Source organism: Curcuma longa, chromosome 11 (assembly GCF_044706935.1).
Source record: "Curcuma longa cultivar G26 ecotype Majalengka, Jawa Barat chromosome 11, ITB_CL_G26_1.1, whole genome shotgun sequence".
NCBI classification, from domain to species: domain Eukaryota; kingdom Viridiplantae; phylum Streptophyta; class Magnoliopsida; order Zingiberales; family Zingiberaceae; genus Curcuma; species Curcuma longa.
Genome location: NC_133871.1, coordinates 12,155,465 through 12,173,125, shown reverse-complemented (window position 1 = coordinate 12,173,125; position 17,661 = coordinate 12,155,465). Strand labels below are relative to the sequence as shown.

General features: G+C 36.7%; 3 protein-coding genes across 5 annotated transcripts; 1 reads left to right on the top strand and 2 right to left on the bottom strand.

Annotated features, from left to right (window-relative positions):
* Positions 1-413: 413 nt before the first annotated feature.
* Positions 414-8,522, top strand: LOC141839869 (ethylene receptor 2-like). Of its 3 annotated transcripts, XM_074727717.1 has the most exons (4): positions 414-763; positions 3,073-3,252; positions 4,981-6,848; positions 7,829-8,522. In XM_074727717.1, exons 3-4 carry the CDS (start codon positions 5,100-5,102, stop codon positions 8,357-8,359), a joined length of 2,280 nt encoding a protein of 759 aa, XP_074583818.1. In that variant the 5' UTR covers positions 414-763; positions 3,073-3,252; positions 4,981-5,099; the 3' UTR covers positions 8,360-8,522. The 3 variants fall into 3 exon arrangements, with proteins under 3 accessions (XP_074583818.1, XP_074583817.1, XP_074583819.1); XM_074727716.1 differs by lacking the exon at positions 414-763 and having other exon boundaries at positions 3,035-3,252; XM_074727718.1 differs by lacking the exons at positions 414-763; positions 3,073-3,252 and adding an exon at positions 3,253-3,338.
* A 2,129-nt stretch (positions 8,523-10,651) lies between these two features.
* On the bottom strand, positions 10,652-11,394 carry LOC141842249 (LOB domain-containing protein 14-like). The gene is made up of 2 exons (XM_074730467.1): positions 11,116-11,394; positions 10,652-11,056 (listed from the first exon to the last, which is right to left on the bottom strand). The coding sequence occupies exons 1-2, from the start codon at positions 11,392-11,394 to the stop codon at positions 10,688-10,690; spliced, it is 648 nt and encodes a 215-aa protein (XP_074586568.1). The 3' UTR covers positions 10,652-10,687.
* A 2,337-nt stretch (positions 11,395-13,731) lies between these two features.
* Positions 13,732-16,841, bottom strand: LOC141837127 (uncharacterized). The gene is given in 8 exon segments (XM_074724584.1): positions 13,732-14,088; positions 14,171-14,223; positions 14,464-14,521; positions 14,623-14,690; positions 16,014-16,073; positions 16,076-16,150; positions 16,594-16,699; positions 16,779-16,841. Coding segments are annotated over 8 exon segments (756 nt in total). The 3' UTR covers positions 13,732-13,815.
* Between the last annotated feature and the right edge of the window lie 820 nt (positions 16,842-17,661).

Here is a 17,661-nt window from a genome sequence, read left to right as displayed (position 1 = left end):
ATCTTCAAAAGCTGAAACTCACAAGGACTGGCCGTCGAAAGTTTTCGTATTTTTCAATTTATGTTCTCAATTTACAAAAATCAGTTTTCAGAAAATGTAAAATTTGTCGATTCAAATTTAAGATTGAAATTTAATTCAAGATTTTTTTTTCATTTTCTAAAATCAATTTGTAAAAATATGAAATTAAACAAAAAATAAAATATTTATTAATTAATTTTTTTTTCCAGCAGCTAAACACCAGACCGAAAACACTCGTCGTTGGAATGATTATGGAATCTTGCCGTCCAATGGGAACACGTGGTGTATCTTAGCCGTAGATGTTCGAGACTACTGCTGCCCGTCAGAGAAAGAGAGTACAAAGTGAGGGCCCCTCTTTTTCCCTTACTTGGACGACCTCCTCCTGCTCCTCGGCTCCTCCTCCCCCCGCTTTTCTTCTTCCCGTCCCTTGCCCTTCTTCTTCCCTGACGCCTTGAGCCGTGGGAATGTGGGGGCGGCGGAGATCGTAAGCGGAGGTGACGCTGTCCCGTGCATGGGAGCCGCAGCTTCTGTCTGCGATGATGGTGTGAAGGAATCTGCGGAATCCATTCTGAGTGGGGCGGAGGATTGGGGATGGTAGTCTTGGAGGTGGCTTGCGACTATCTTTCTTGCTTCTAGGTGGGCTTTCCGCCTTTCTGTTCGCTGTCTTCTTTCTTTTGGCTTGGAACTGTTGGTTCTTGCCGGATCTCTTCCGCTGAGGACTGAATTGGAGAGGAAGGAAAAAAAGGTAAGGATTTTTTGGCAGTAGATCTCTAGAATTGTTTTTTGTGATGATTTGATGAGCGTCTTTATTTCTTCTCTTTGATATTTTGGGAGTCTTAGGTCTGTTAGATTTGTGTTTCGAGATATCATCTGTGTTCTTTTTTGGATTTATTTTGTTATTTGCTAGCATTTAATAGCTCTTCAACATTTCCTCATGTTCCGTCTGGAAAAATAAGTGAGATTTCGTTGGTACTCCCTGACCACTTGATCGATCATCACAGTATGTTCTCGTAAGTTTCCTGGTGGAAATGATAAAAGCTTCCTTTTGCTTTTCATTTTCGTATGGGTATTGGTGTTTTTTGTTCAGAAAACTTTTTTTTTGGTCATCGGCAGTTGAGTAACATTGGTTGTATCTTTTGAGGCAAAAGATAGGAATCAAACTTGGATTAACGGGGCAAATCTGTGCCTTAGGACGGGGAGCTTCAACTTGGAAATTGTTTTAATGCACTTCAATATTATTGGGTTAATGTGGTTCTAACAATTTGCACTCAGTATTCAGGTAGGAATATTAGTATTGGGTAGGAATAGTCGCTTACTATTGCCATCTAGATCTTATATTCTCTGAAATATCTCATATATGTTCTCTATTATTTAAGATTTTATGGTAGCTACTGAGAATGTAGACAAGATGGACATAAATCCAGGGTTTTTAAAATCTAACTTGTGTTGGATCAACTTCAAAAACATTGATTGATTAATTAAGGAGATTGAACTGCAATAAGCGTTCTCCAGATTAATATTATCTTTTTAAGAACAACTCATGTTAAATAATGAACAATAACGTAGACTTCATGGTTGGAACCTTCATCATACAACAAAAAACAATTCTCTCTTTGCTCAACCTCCCTCCTAGACCAATTGTCCCTTTGTTGTTCCTCTAACCTAATGAGATTGCGCTCCATCCAAGAGAAGGATCCTACTGTGATTTTCAACGCTGAACCCAAGTTGAAGACATGGATTATAGCTAATGATCTTCCTTTACAGTTTGTGCTCTAATATGAATGAGATAAAATGTTTTAATGAACTCCTAAGGTAAAGGCGAATCACTTTGGATTCTAATTTCATGATGATCTACCAGGATGTTGGTTGAATAGAGGAGAGATATTCTTGCTGTTTGCTGTGGAGGGATGGGTAGGGATGCTTGATGACCAACAATGCTAGAAGGAGAGAGGAGATTCGACATCATTGTTCCCTGACTAAGAGAGGTGACGATTTCACTCATCTTTGGCTTGGAACAATTTCAACCACACAAGAGAGACTCAAAGCTGATGACCAGTGAGAAAGAGAAAGGTCGGCCAACTGCTGCTTGACAACCCAGAGGAAGAGGGTCCTTGCCTTCTTTGATAGCTCACCCAAAGCTGCAGTTCATTAGCACTGGGCAAGAGTTGATGGTTGCTGCTGGCAGAGGTGGCAGGAGGAAGTTTGGCATGAGGGTGACACTGAGAAGGAAAAATCGGAGAGAGGCATTCCTCCTAAAGGGGGTGGGGCGGGGTTATGGTGGGCAGGGGATCATGATGCAAAACCTGTTGCATATGAGCAACAATGACCTAGATGGGAGATCATCATGACCTGACAAACTGCTCCTGCCATTGCCCATTTCTCCCAAGAAAGACAGTAATTGCTGCCTTGATCTCATGACTTGGTTGAGGTGAAGGTCGGAGCAGAGAAAGAGATGGTAAGGTACTAACTGCATGAGATGGGTGGGGTAGGAGGAAGAAGCATAGTAGGGAAAATAGGGGCTGTGACTTATGATTGGGCAGAGGAAATTAGGGCTTTAAATTTTTTTCCTAAAATGGTTGTGGGTTGGGTCCTTTGTGAATCGGGTCCCTAATGGGTTTAAGAGATGTACCATCTCACTAGGTTTCATTTAAGTACTGAATTATAGTGGAAGCTATCCAAAAGATTGTTGAAAATTTTCTTTAAACTATCCTATAACCACACCGTTATCATTATAAATAAATTAATCCATATTTTAATATTTCTAAATAATATATTAGATGGTGACTCAATTTTTTTGTATTCTTAAATTTAAGGAGGATAATGTCTTCAATTATTGTAAATTATTCCTGCTTTGCCTTCCACTTGTTTGATGATTTTTCAACTTTGTCCTATACTTAGAACAGGTAGCAATGACTACATTTACTTTTTTTTTTAGCAACATTTATTAACATCATGTTATGGTCTTCTTCTGTTCAAAATCTAAACACCTTTCCTTCTATTTATTTATGAAATGTTGCTTGCAATCTAATGCAAATTTTTATGTGAGTATTAAAGGGCAGCTCAGTGCACGAAGTTCCTATTAGTGCAGGATTCCAAAGAAGGGTCGGATCACATTGGGTCTATTGTACACAACTTTACTTGCATTTTGCAAGAGGTTATTTCCGTGACTCAACTTGTGACCTCAAGATCACAGTGCAGCACCTTTACAGTTGCGCTAATGCTCCCCTTTTTTATGTGAGTATTAAAATGGAAAAATGCTAACAACAAAGTTTGGACAATGTTCGTGTTTTTTACCGTAGCATAGCAGGCATTTTACCAAGGTATTATTGGCTTGATATGTTTCTAAGTAAAGTTGTCTTTTCTCTTTGTTACATGTATCCTAGTGAATATTGGTTCCGTAATAGGGACCAACATTTGCTTTGCTAAGGTGTTTATGTGAGGCCTAGCTTCTAATCCTTGTATATATGCTATCAATTAAACCTTTAAAATGTGGGGCTTTATCTTTGGTGCCTCTAGAAAATTGAACATTGATTTTGTAACACTTTTCAGGTGGAAAATAATCATAATTTTTGCATAACTCGATCAGCTCTAAGTTCGCATTTTAGAAAAAAAATAATAATTTGAATATCATATGACATGTTCGCACATAGGTAACATGTGGGATTATTCTTGGAAAACAGAAAGAAAAGAAAACTAAGAATAAATTATATCCACTAGGCACATAATTCCATGGCGGGAATGTTTGTTCAGATAACTAATTTTGATCTTAAGCATGTGATATATTGCACCCATATTTTATTTTAAATTATTTTGACCGTATATTTGGCACACATACCAATTTTGCTTGCTCTTAGTAATGCAAACATGCATGAACAAATAATATGAGATACAGTTAGAAATTATATTATAGAATGTCATAGCTTGTTAATGAGATGTTACAAATATGCTAATAATGCTGTGAACAAATAGCTTTATATTGATATATACATTTATCATGCAAGATCTTATTTATTTTAGCATGCCTTGATAGTAGTGCACATGTTCAATTTTTATTAGCATGCTTATTTGTGATTCCAAAATTCTAGATTATATAATACACGGTTACTATTATCATGTTATTTATTGGTATTTTAATTACCTTATCTGTAGATCAATTGACTTATGAGACTGCAAGTCTTTGATCCATTATTTTGCTAATTAGCTAAAGTTATGAGAAATTAAGAAAAATAAAAAAATATACTGTCTTATCAAAAGACAAATAGGGATAAAATACTGATTCATTTAGGGAGTTTAGTATATAATCGACATTTTAGTAGGCCTTTAGCATCATAATTTCTTTCTTTTATTATCTTATTAGATTTATTTCTTAGTTTGATAGAGGATTGCTGGAAAAAGTTAAGAAAATTCTAATTAATTAATTAAGGACATTGTATTGTTCTTGACATTGCGGTATAATGTTCACCTCAATGTTAAGAATTAATTAATTAATTAAAAAGGATAGATTTAAAATTAATATTTTATGATATTGCATTTCACGCTAATGGAAAAGCTTTCACAAAAGAAGGGATGCTCTCTAACAAGATCATGAATCAAAGCCTAAGGATTTTTTCCTCTGTCATTTCTTTTTTCCCCGATTTCTCTTGATTTTGCTGCTCAGCAGCAAAAGGAATTTCATTACTGTCTTCATGACAGTGCTCATAGGGAGGTGAACATACGATTGTATTGTGAAGCAACATGCTGTCATGCATGAGGACCAGCAATTTTCTATAGGATAATATTTATGTTCTTCTGAATTTGTATTTCTGACTCTATTTTTTGTTCTTGTTTATTGTTATATAACTTTTGTTAGACTATTTATTGGGATATTTTGCGCTAACAATTTGTTAATGGCGTGTAATGCCAAGTATCATTGGATTTGTTTTCCCGCTGTTTATTAGAGTTTTCATTTAACTTTGAGTGTAGGAATCTGAGAAGACTCTTCGAAGACTTGAATTGTTGGGTTTTAGCACTGTGATATTATTTTCAATCTGCAAACTCAGGGGTGTTTATCCATATGAAATGAACCCAGTGTTATAGCTCAAATGTTAAAATCATTGTGCTATGGACTTCTAATCTTTTACTTGTTATTATCCGCATCTGCTGTTGAGATAGGGTATCAACGATGCCACTGCGATGGAGATGGTTTTTGGGCAGTTGAGAACATTTTCCAATGTCAGAAAGTGAGCGATCTTTTGATAGCTGCTGCCTACTTCTCCATTCCACTTGCACTCTTGTATTTTGCTACATGTTCCAACCTCTTCCCGTTCAAATGGATTGTCATCCAGTTTGGTGCCTTCATAGTCTTATGTGGACTGACACACTTGTTGAATGTGTTCACATACGAGCCCCATTCATTCCTCTTGATGCTAAGCTTGACCGTTTCCAAATTTTTTACAGCACTTGTATCATTTGCCACAGCAATAACGCTCTTGACCTTGATTCCTCAGCTTTTGAGAGTGAAGGTGAGGGAGAACTTCCTGAGAACAAAAGCTCGGGAATTGGACAGGGAGGTTGGCCTGATGAAGAGGCAAGAAGAGGCTAGTTGGCATGTAAGAATGCTTACTCAAGAGATTCGCAAATCGCTAGACAGGCATACCATCCTATATACGACTATGGTTGAGCTTTCAAAGACATTGGGCCTACAAAATTGTGCAGTGTGGATGCCAGATGAGAATAAAAGGGTAATGTACCTAACTCATGAGCTAAGGTCTAGGAACACCCTTAATTTATACAGTAGCTCTATTCCTTTTGATGATCCTGATATATTAGAAGTTAACGAAACCATGGGTGTGAAGATTCTAGGTACTGACTCTGTGCTAGGTTCTGCAAGTAGTGGAGACAGGGTTGAGTCTGGAGCAGTGGCCGCAATACGCATGCCAATGTTAAAGGTATCTAATTTCAAAGGTGGAACCCCAGAAGCTGTAAAAACAAGCTATGCAATACTGATTCTCGTCCTCCCCAAGGATGCTTCAAGGGATTGGAGCAATCAGGAACTAGAGATTGTTGAGGTGGTTGCAGATCAGGTTGCTGTTGCCCTCTCTCATGCCGCAGTTTTAGAGGAGTCACAAATTATGAGAGAGAAGTTGGAGCAACAAAATCGAGATCTGCTTCAGGCGAGACAAAATACTTTACGGGCAAGTGAAGCAAGGAATCAGTTCCAAGTTGCCATGAGCCAGGGAATGAGAAAACCCATCTATTCTATCTTGGGTTTGTTGTCCATGCTGCAACAAGAACAATTAAGTCCGGAACAAAGACTGATTGTTGATACCATCACAAAAAGTGGTAATGTGGTCTCAACACTGGTCAATGATGTGATGGAAATTTCTAGAATAAACAGTGAACATGTATCTTTGGTAATGAGACCCTTCCACCTGCACTCTATGATCAAGCAAGCTGTTACTGCTGCAAGATGTCTTTGCGATTCTCAGGGATTTGGTTTTGGATTTCAAGTGGAAAATGAAGTGCCTGATCAGGTTGTTGGGGATGAGAAGCGAATTTTTCATGTGATACTGCATATGGTTGGTACTATTCTGAATCGGTGTAATACTGGAGGAGGGTCTCTTATAATCCGAGTTTTGAGGTATGATCAGATCAAAGACAAAGAAGAGCAGGAATGGCATGCATGGAAATTGGACTTCTCTGACGGTTATGCTTGTGTGAAGTTTGATATTGGATTAAGAAAATTAGAATTTGAATCATTTATCTCATCATCAGTTCAGCGTTCTCAGATCACTGATTCTAAAGGTTTGGAGATGGGCCTTAGCTTTAGAATGTTCAAGAGGCTTGTTCAGGTAATGTTTAAATCTTTTCTTTAGTTTCAAATTCATTTAATATAAGATAATATCCAATTTTGCTTTAGTGGAACCATATTAGTTTAAAGATACTGAAGATGTTAAACCCATTTTGCTATGGACATAGCTAGTGTATATTCACACCTAGTTTACTGTTTCTCATTTATAGGTTGCTGGGCTACTTCAAAAATTGAAACATTTTCTGAGTGGGAATTTAGATCTTCTATCTATCCTCATCCACATAATTGAATTTTATTATTTTTTCCTCATTTGTTGCATTTTGTTACAATAGACTTGTGTGCAGCTTGGTCTTCCAATTCCATTGCATAACTGATCTAAGAGGATAATCCTTGCTGCCAACTATGTTGATTCAATTGGGCCTATGGTTAATTTCTTGTGATTCTGTAGTATACATCATCATCTTACCTTATTCTGAATTTAATCCTATCTCTGGGTCTTATACATCATATCTTGGGCCTGCCATAACCTGGAATGGTATTTAGCTGCATCTAGTTATCCAATTATATTGTCGAGAGAAGTTTGGAGATAGTGAGACACTAACTCAAGTTCATTTATTCCTCACTCTAGATATTATTTCAGTTGCATTACTGCATTAGATCTACCCCCATAATGTTGATGCACCAAAAATATCTTGTCATTGGTTGAGAGAGGACAAAAATTAGCAGCTCAATGCCACTTTGTAAGGGATGAAGCTGAAACTGTCACGACTCTGCTCAGAAAGCCACAGTACATGTGATTGAGAACCTGGCACATCAAAGAGGAGAACCTTATTGGTAATTTTGATTTGTGATTCATGCCAATTAGGGTAATGACATAGTTAACCCACTAGTGCAACCAACTTTTAGTTTAACCAATAACCAATGATTAGCTTTTTTTTAATTCATGCAGTATCTTAACTGTAAGCATATAAGCAGTGTTTGTCCGTAATAACCAACTTAATTTTGTGTTTTCATATAAAGATGATGCAAGGAAATATCTGGGAATTTAAGAATCCCAAAGGTCTCACGGAAAGCATCACACTCATTCTTCAATTCCAATTGCAACGGTTGACCACAGTTCCGGAGGGCAGAGGATCTTTTGAGTTGCATTCTGTATCTTCCACACCCAATTTCAAAGGTCTCAGAGTTCTGCTAGCTGAGAGTGATGATACAAACAGGGCAATTACTCGTAAACTCCTTGAGAAACTGGGTTGCCGTGTGTCATCTGTCAGTTCTGGAATCCAATGCATTAGCTCATTTGGCAACCCCGTCACGCCCTATCAAGTGATAGTGTTGGACCTTTACATGCCCCAAATGGATGGGTTTGAAGTAGCAATGAGAATCAGGAAGTTCAGGAGCAGGTCTTGGCCTTCGATTGTGGCTTTATCTGCAAGCACAGAAGGTGATATATGGGAGAAGTGCCTGCAGTCCGGGATCAATGGCATGATAAGAAAACCCGTAACATTACAGTCATTGGGAGATGAACTGTACAGGGTCCTTCACAATTCATAGAGGCTTTTCATGCAACTTGGCACTAATGAGGTTCATTCCTGTTCAAATCTCAATTTTCCTCACCTTCTGTATCCGGTAGAGTTTTGTAACAGGCAGTGATGTACAATTATGCACACTCAAAACGTATATACAGGAATCAGTTAATGTTTTTGTTTTGTTTTTATTTAGCCAGGGTAAATCATATAATTAGAACTGAACACAGCCCTCTTCCAAACTCACTCGAATGATGCTTGTCAATGCCGCTACATGGTACTTGAATCAAACGTTGCTAATGTTCAATTTATGGATTTTGAGTATTGCAGCTACTAACTATGAAGAATCAAACTGTGGGACATGGTGCAGTTCTACTTCTACAAGAATTAATGGTTCTTCCAAGTATATTTTGTTCAGAGATATCTAAATCATCATTCGAGGTCACGATTTTGGTATCAATTTTTATGAAGGGGAGAAGTAATTACCAAGTATTTGCTTATAATGCCCTGTTTTTTTTTTATTATTATAATTTCCCTTCTATTGAATATAATATGGGTTAATACCTAAAGATATCCCAAATTTCATCATGTTTACTAAGTGTGTCATGAATTTTGCAGTTTTCAAATCTAACTTTTCCTAAGAGTTATGAATCAATCTATCACGTTATTCTGCTGTTATTTATCTGTTAAAACGTTGATGTGGCATTGATCATTCTGGAACATGGCTGTTGTATTGATGCCTTGTCTCCAGGGCCTCCTTATTTCTCTTTTTCAATTGATGACGACATGGAATCTACTCATCAAATTTTCACTATTGTTATGGATTAGTTCGTCAATTAAACTATATTATGGAAAAGAAATTGGATTGTTTTTTTTCCTTTTTTGGTAATGTATAAGAATCTACAATGACGCAAAATGACATTGATTGGCAACACAAAAGAATGTAATAATGAAAGATATTACGTCATTAGAATGCTTCAACAGTGAAAAATATATGAGATAGAAGAAATCCCAACCTTCAAAACGTGAAACAATAACAAAAAATTATTTAAAAAACCATAAAATAGATCCAATAGAGTTTTGGACTGTCGCTGCTCCAATTAGGGCCATAAATTATTTTTTTTATGATATTCAAATTTATTTGAAATCAAATTGAGTCTAAAATAAATTAAATTATTAAAATAATTATTTATGTTTGATTTGATTTTTATGAGTTTGAGTTCGATTCAAATTTGACTTGAATTTGGTTCATTTAAATGTTAACAAATTATCAATTGAAATTTTTATATTTTAAATGTTGTTCATGAATATTAACAAGCTGAAATACATATATATTTAAATTTATTTATTTAATTTAATAAATTGTTTAAATTTATTTATTTAAATAATTTTATATATATTGAATTAAATTTTTATAAAATTAAATACCAAATTTATTGACTAAGATTTATTTACAACCTTACCTACAATTGGGCCAGCATCTCATCCGAATGCCCAATATGAACCTGTTCTGTTCATTTTATAATTTTTAATTTTTAATTTTCCGATTTAAAAAAATGGAAATTAAAATAATAAACACTCGATATCTACTCTTTGACATCACTGTAAATAAAATCATTTTTTAATATGGAAGATGCTTCGTATATATCAAAACGCAGAAAACTTACAGAGATATATTGAAAAACACACACTGAACAAAAAGAAAGCAAGCAAGGAGAGGGTCTGATTTCTTTTATATATAATTTAGATATTTAATTCTTTGGGTTTATTTAGATATATCTTATAATTTATTTTCTCTTTTATTTTATAATAAATTTTCATTTTCTTAATTTGGTCACTCAATCAAATCTTGTGAAACTCTCTTTCCCTTTGAATTTAATAGAACGTGAAAAAGTCTTCACAAGTAAACACCACATTAGAACCTCATCATCTCAAGCACTAAAATATTTCGCACATTCTGGCCATTCCTTTGACCTCTCTAAGCGAAAGAAAGGAAGCAATTTCTTTTTACAAAAAAAAGAATTCTTAATAAATTTTCAATTCATTATTACATTGCCGCACCTTTCCGTATACTTTCTTTGATGTAAAAACATGATAACATACACGCCAAACATTCCTCGTAGCCGGCTTCATAATGAAGTGAGATAAATGCAAATCTACTTTCTATTTTTTCTTCTGCAAAAAGGTTTGGGGCTTCGGCATACTTTCTTCAATCATAAATATGGTGTATCAAATATTCCACATATCCTATTTTCACTAAATAAATTGAACCCATGCCTTGAAAATAAGCATGAAACGAATCACATCGATGAATTCATCACACTTTATCTTCAATGCCCGACAGTATCATCAACCTCTAGAAATTGAGTCTCTCCTCCACTTCTTGGTAAGCTGACTTCCAAAAGTCGTCCTGGAAATCCAAGCAATCAGTGCCCTCACTTCCAAAAGGGAACACTAAATCCTCAGCACTGATCATTTCCAAGTTAGGACCAGCATGATTCATGCAATGTTCCAAATCCATCAATGAGGGTGTGATCATATTCATCTCTGCCTCCCCTGAAGCTTGATCGACGAAGCCATGGAAGTGTTGACTTTGGTGAGCTTGAAATGTGTTGCAGGGGTTGACTTGTTGGGGGTGATGCGGAGGAAGATTGACAACAGCGGCACTGAGCCTTTGTGATGTTTGTGCTTCAAGGGAGGCCACTTGAGCTTGCAGGTTAAGAATCTACAAAAGCATTAGTAATTTAGAGAGGTTATTTAAAAAAAAAAAGATCTTCTACTCACTTGTTGTTGAAGGGTGAAGATGTGGGCGACGCATCCATAGATAGGGTTTTGGAGCCTGGCTTGAGCCTCATAGGAGATCGTGACGGCGGCCTCAGAGCGATCGGCCAACGGCAGGTGCATGAGGAGCTTGGCAACATTGCTGGCCCCAAACACCTTGTGGACGGCGGCAAAGCGGGCAGCGCCGTGCTCGTGGAGGAAGTAGGGGGCGAAGACGCAGCCGGACACGCACTTCCGCCGGAGAAACTTACAGGCACCGCAGGGAGACCCGAAGCCGGCCATGATCAACGCCGCGAGAGTTTGAAAATTTGAAGTGGTGATGTGTTGCAGTGCAGTGTGGTGACTTGCGAACTACCTATCGATGTGACTGTCTGCACTGTCTGGGTTTTTAAACACTGAATTGTGAGGAATTTGGTTGTTAATTTAATGTGCCATTGTCTTAGTAATGGCCGACCAGTTCTGATTATTCTAAACTAACTCATTTATGAAGTCCCAAATTAATTGCAAGACGCACGAGCCATCACAAAGCCAATAATTGCCCGCTTATTTACTGCTTTTGTTTCTTATCAACCGCTTAAACCTGTTCTACATTGACAAAACTTCACTTTCTTCGCGTGTTTCTACGCAAATTTGCTCCTATTTTTTTCTTAATCCAAATTGTACTCTTTCAATTTACAAACTCTAAGTTGGATCATGCGGTGAGGATGATGATGATTGTTGATTATTTTAAAAGTTTCTTTTGCGTGCTGCTACCCAAACCCTCAAGCTGTTGCCGTCCTCCACAAACAACATATGTTGTCACCATTTCATAAATTAATCAACAAAAACTTGTCCTTTGATATTGAAGTGGTTAATGATATTTACAGGTCTGACTAAGCTCCAGCTGTTTCCATCTACTATTTGCATAGTGCAGCTACTAGATAATGGACGTGGAATGCCGTTTTACATTCTGAGAATCAATTCGGATTTATTTCAGAGGAGTCGTAGTAGCTTCCAAGTAATGCTAATAAACTCTTGATGACTAAAATTCTCAACACTAAATTCAATGCTGTATTCTGCTTCTACTTTCTTAGATTCTGTCTAAATCTGTATCTTGGCCGCAATCTAATTAAACGCGTCGGTCGGTGAGTGTTAGATTTGATTACGGTGATCCACAGCTCGACCTCTCTCCTTTTCCCCCTCCCTGTTCTATCTCGTAATACTTACTCCTGCAAGAAATATATCGCCGGATTAATTCAAGGAATATGGCAGGTTCGTGGTCAAATTTGTCAGTATCTGTGGCTCAAACCATGACCGGTCAAGCCGACAGGAGGTTGACATGTGGAGCCAACACACGTGTGTTCTTATTAATCTAACAGAAAAGAATCGATCCTTGGGACTGTAACTGATGCCATGCTCGTCTCATTATATTAACGTAAGCCTTCGAGTAGGGGAGACAGGGGAGGCCACAGGAGGGGCATTGCCTGGTGGTGACACGACATCGCCATATCCCTTGGGGTTCAAGGCACCCAAACCATGTCGGTTTCTAATATTCAGTAACGAATTGGTGTATCTATTGGAATTGGATGGAACAGAGGCAGGCAGATTTTCTAAAGATGGCCTAGGCATGGTAACCTACTGAAGCTAGCAAGCGTTTTGAAGCCTAGAAGATTGAGAAAGGCATGGGACTGGTCTTGTTTTGGGGCATGCATAACAGTTGGATTGGATTTGGAGGTCATGACATTGTCAACCATTGGCATGTCAGCTGAGAGTTGAACGTTGACTAGGAACAGTGCCATGAAGGACGGAGCTTTGCAGGGTTGTCGTCTTGTGGTAATGGATATTATCATATTAGTGTTAGTTCTTGCATCATGATGCTGCAACAGGAAGTGGTTCAACAGTTTGAATGTATCTAAAATTTTAAGAACACAAAAAGAAGCAAGCGTGGAGTATAGTAATTGCCTGGTTGCAAGGTTTCAGGAAACAGTGTTTGAATCAAATGTATGTTAAATAACGTTTGCTATAAACACAAACATCACACCAAAAGTTACTGTACTGTTCCTTGCTAATCAGTGCTGAGATGTGAGTGGGAAACAATGAACATAACTTGCACATGAGAAAATAGAGTCCTGCATTTTTGCACAACCAAAATTTTGGTTGCAATCTTATAACTCTGCGTGAGGAGAAAATCCAGAGCTCCGACAATGACCGTCAAAGAAGAAAGCGGCCTTGTGATGACATTGTTCCAATATTCTAGGTTTCCTGCTGCCCAAATGGGGCCAAAGATAGGGTATAGGTAATGGCTGTGAATGACATCCGAAACGTTCACAAGGTTGATTTTCAAACTATCTTTTACACCTATTCGATGCCAAACTACCTCCAGGGAGAGGAACAGGAGGGAGAGATAGAAAGAAGTAAGAAGACGAGGGAGGGGAGAGAGAAGAAAGAGGCCAATATGTTATTACCACAGACAGCAGGGTCCCTTATATATGATGAGCAATAGGGTCGCCAAACACAAAGCAAGAGATATGGACAGCAAAAAAGACATGGAGATCTGAACCAGCACCAGTAAAATAAATGCATGACAGTAGGTACATGGAGAGGGCATTTGCATAAACTATTAGCAGCTTGTAGCCTAATTCTTCCCTCTTTTTTCTTGTTAGAGGCCCAAAAGACCCTGTCTATTTTTCTGAATCTTGCAACCTTCTATCCTCTTTCCTGTAACTAGTTTCTGCGTATCCGAGCATGTTTGCTGTGGTTACTATTAGACATGCTACTCTCACCCCTTTTGGAGAACTGTGTAGCAGCAGCTCGTGCACCAGAAATGGCTGCACTAACACTAGGAGTTTTTGCCGATACAGGTGCTTTGGAGTCACTAAAGTGAAATGCAAGGGATCCTGGCTTCAGTGAAAAAGGATCGGAAGGATCTGGAAGTGGAAATTTCACAGGTAAAGGGTCTTGAATAGAGTGAAGACCTCTTACTGCTGCATCATAAACCTGATGAAAAAAACACAGTTGTGAAGCCAGTTTAGCCAGGAAATGCAAAATTTCATTATAAAAGCAGAGCTTTGATGAATACCTTTCTTTCCAAGTTATACACCCCTTGAAATCCACGCATTTCAAACGGGACTACTAACTTCTGCAGAAATTAAGAGGAATTCACATAAGATGAAGTGGAAATGTATTTGTTCTAGCATTCTAGCACATAATACTAATATCTAGAACTTGTATGCATGTTACCATAAAATCACTGAGAACTACTCTGAAAAGAAGAAAGTAATGTAATGCATGCATTAACAATTGAAGACACAAAAACTCTGAACAATTTGAAGCGTAAGCAGTCTGATTATTATTCTAGCCATGAAATGGTGCCAAGTATCTGTGGATTTTCACACAACCAGCAAAAGTTTGTTAAGCCTTCAAGCCTCACCTAATAAAAAGTAGAAGTAAATAAGCACACAACCAAGAAAAATCATATGAAATAAACAGGTTGACTAAAAAATGTCTGAAAATAAGGAATTAAGTTCCTACTGACTCTAGTACTTGCTCCCAGTTCACAAGTTCTTCAGATCTAACACAGCCCACCACTTCAACACAACCTACAGAATAAATATTTATATAAATACATACATCAAACAACAAAAATATTGTCAAAATTCTCCAAAAAAGTTAGCTCCTACATCAGAGTCTTTTAAAGAAATGCACAGTTTTTGAAAGTGATTCAAAAGAGAATATAATTCTGTAGGAAACCATCCTCAATGAGTCAAAATGATAATCATAAGAAAAGCAAATGCACAACCTCAAAAAAAAACTGTAAAATTCTACACTCAAATGGAAAAATATGAAGAATCATTTCATGCAAACGAACATGATTCATTTGTGGGATGGATTCTTAAAACCTATAATGGATGATTTTGTCAAGAAATTTAATTCTACTATCACACACTCCTGGGAAAAGAAATTCTGGTGGTAAAAGCTTTTGTGAAGCTATATAGTGATATAGAACCAAGAAACCAAAAGGATAAATTTGATAGAATAAGCTAAAGCCTGAAAGTCCATTTGGGACTTGCACCAAGAAATTGACAAAAAAACCTAAATGTCCATTGAGAAGATATTGGGCCTATCATTAGGACCACATAAGTTTCTCAAACAAATACAATTACCAAGAAATTGACCTGGATAAAGAAGCAGCAAGTGATAGCGATTATAGGGACAAGTGTGTCTTAACAACCATTCAGTTTGCATATCTCCAATATGTTATTGACTATTAAACTGATGCACACAACTTGTTTGCAGGTAACTGTCAGCCAGATTCAGATTGTGTTCAAGTATCAAAACAAATTCTGGCTCTGGTTCAGGTTGGGTAAGATTTGCAGGAATACTATATAAAAATGTCTACATGCAGTTAGTTTCAAGTGTGAGCAATCATTATTTATTACACAGTTTATGGTTGAAGTGGTATAGCAAACAAATAAAGCAAGGTTTGATTTGGATTTAACTAGTATCAAATAACAAGCAAAGTCAGGAATAGTAATCCTTGCCTAACATGCTAGAAAATGCTAGATGTCTCCAATACATCTCAAAGTCCTTTTATAGAGAAACAAAAGTTCCTTTACATTTACTTTATATCTCATATCTTTCTAATCACTTGTCTGAAATAATGAAGGTTGTTAATGGTTGATTCTGTTAACTGTGCCTGAATAGACCAATATCACAGAAATAACAAATAGTTTGATCTCTGTGCCACTTACTTATTAGGTAAGATGGCATACACAAAAGAATCACTATCTACAGATTGAATCGCAATGTTTGATTTGATCACAAGTTGAACTATGCTAAAATTGTAATGGAGAGAATCATTAAGCTAAAAAACTTAGCCTGCTCATGTAGAATATAAAAGTAGACAGCCAATGAAGACATACCTAACAATCTCGATACGGGATAGTGATCTGGCAATTTGACGTTAGTGACTCCATCCACAGCTCCCTATAGAAATCCTCCATTGCTTTGATAGTTTCAGGATCTGGAATTTTCGAAGCAGCATGTATCCAAAGACGACCTTTGAAACATAACCAAATATCAATTACCCAAACTCCATAAGGGGGGAAAAAGATGATTTTGGTTAACTAATATTTCAAAATAACTCTTAATGAAGAATAGATCAAACTAAAAAGCAACTGATACCCTAAAGCAAACAAATGAGTTTTCTTAAGCAACTTCGAGTAGAAATTGTGTAACAAACAAACACGACAAACCAAGAGATCAACCGATTGCGCAATTCCCGTCATATAAAGGTTGCGATTCCAAAACTTACCGTGGAAAGTGCAAAAGGTTTAAGCTTTTCCTAAGAAAAACCATTCTTTTGTGTATTCCAAAGAATAATATTGTGCAGTTCGAAATCGAATTGAAAATTGGATTAGCAACAATCTTGCATAGACATGAGAGCGAATAGCGTCGGATTACGAGAGAGAATCTAGAGAAGCACTGACTGAGAACGAGTACCAGTGAGAGGCGCCGGCCACGATCTTCCTTCCACGTGCTTCACGCCATGGATGAGGAGGGTAGCCCAGGGCTGATGCATTGTCAGGCAAGCGTTGGTTATCCAACCCTAGAACCGCGATCATCAACATCCCCGCCTCTGAATCCCGAAGTAGAAGCGAGGTCTCCGCCGCCTCTTCTGCCGAAACCAGACCAAGAACCACGGTCTCCTCTTCCAGGGCGAGGGCCGAGGCCGTGACCTTTGTCTCCATCTCCACTGTATCCCCTCGTAGCTCCACTATTCGAGTAGGATTGATCCCGGTGGAATCAAAATAAAAATAAAAATAAATAAAATTTAATCATAATCAAAAGCGCACCGATTACGTCATATTTTTTATTTTAAAAATAATTTTTACTCTAGCACTGATAATAATTTTTAAACCAAATTACTTTTTAAAAAAACTACTTCAACAGTGATATAAAAATTTTAATAAAAAATATTATAGCACAGAATAATTTAATTAAACATTTTTATAAGAATTTTAATTAAAATTATTTTATATTCTGATAATTTTAACTAAAATTTTTATAATAATATATTAAAAAATATTTTAGAATGAAAAATAAGATACGATGTATTTTATTTTTTTTAAAAAAAATACAATTCTCTTTTGATGATGAAAATAAGATGATTTTTTAATTTTTACGTTGCCATCGGTAATAATAAATTATTGATATTTACATAATGAATGAGTTATTATTACTAAGGTATGAAGCATCTCATTTGCATATCTATTTAGACATGTCTTAAGATTTATTTAAATAATCTTTTACTTTGCAAATCTATTTTTTTACTTCAAGATCAAAGAAACATATTCATTTTAATCCAGTCACTTTTCCTTTTATCTAAATAGATTGTCACATTGCACTGATTTTTTTTTTTGGAAAGACTCTTAAAGAATTTTTCATGATGCAAGGCAGTGAAGAACTTCATAATGATTGTTTTCTTAAGACATCCTTCCAAGTTTAAATTTTAAATAAAGGGTTTGTTTTAAATTTTTTATGCAAGAGCATCTAGCAGCACGATTAATT

What these genes read in the sequence shown, in the direction of transcription:
- LOC141839869 (XM_074727717.1), top strand. Translation starts at nt 5,100, where the DNA reads ATGTTAAAATCATTGTGCTATGGACTTCTAATCTTTTACTTGTTATTA. An exon ending in TGTTCAAGAGGCTTGTTCAG is followed by an intron (nt 6,849 to 7,828) that starts GTAATGTTTAAA and finishes TTTCATATAAAG; the next exon opens with ATGATGCAAGGAAATATCTG.
- LOC141842249 (XM_074730467.1), bottom strand. Translation starts at nt 11,394, where the DNA reads ATGGCCGGCTTCGGGTCTCCCTGCGGTGCCTGTAAGTTTCTCCGGCGG. An exon ending in TCTTCACCCTTCAACAACAA is followed by an intron (nt 11,057 to 11,115) that starts GTGAGTAGAAGA and finishes ATGCTTTTGTAG; the next exon opens with ATTCTTAACCTGCAAGCTCA.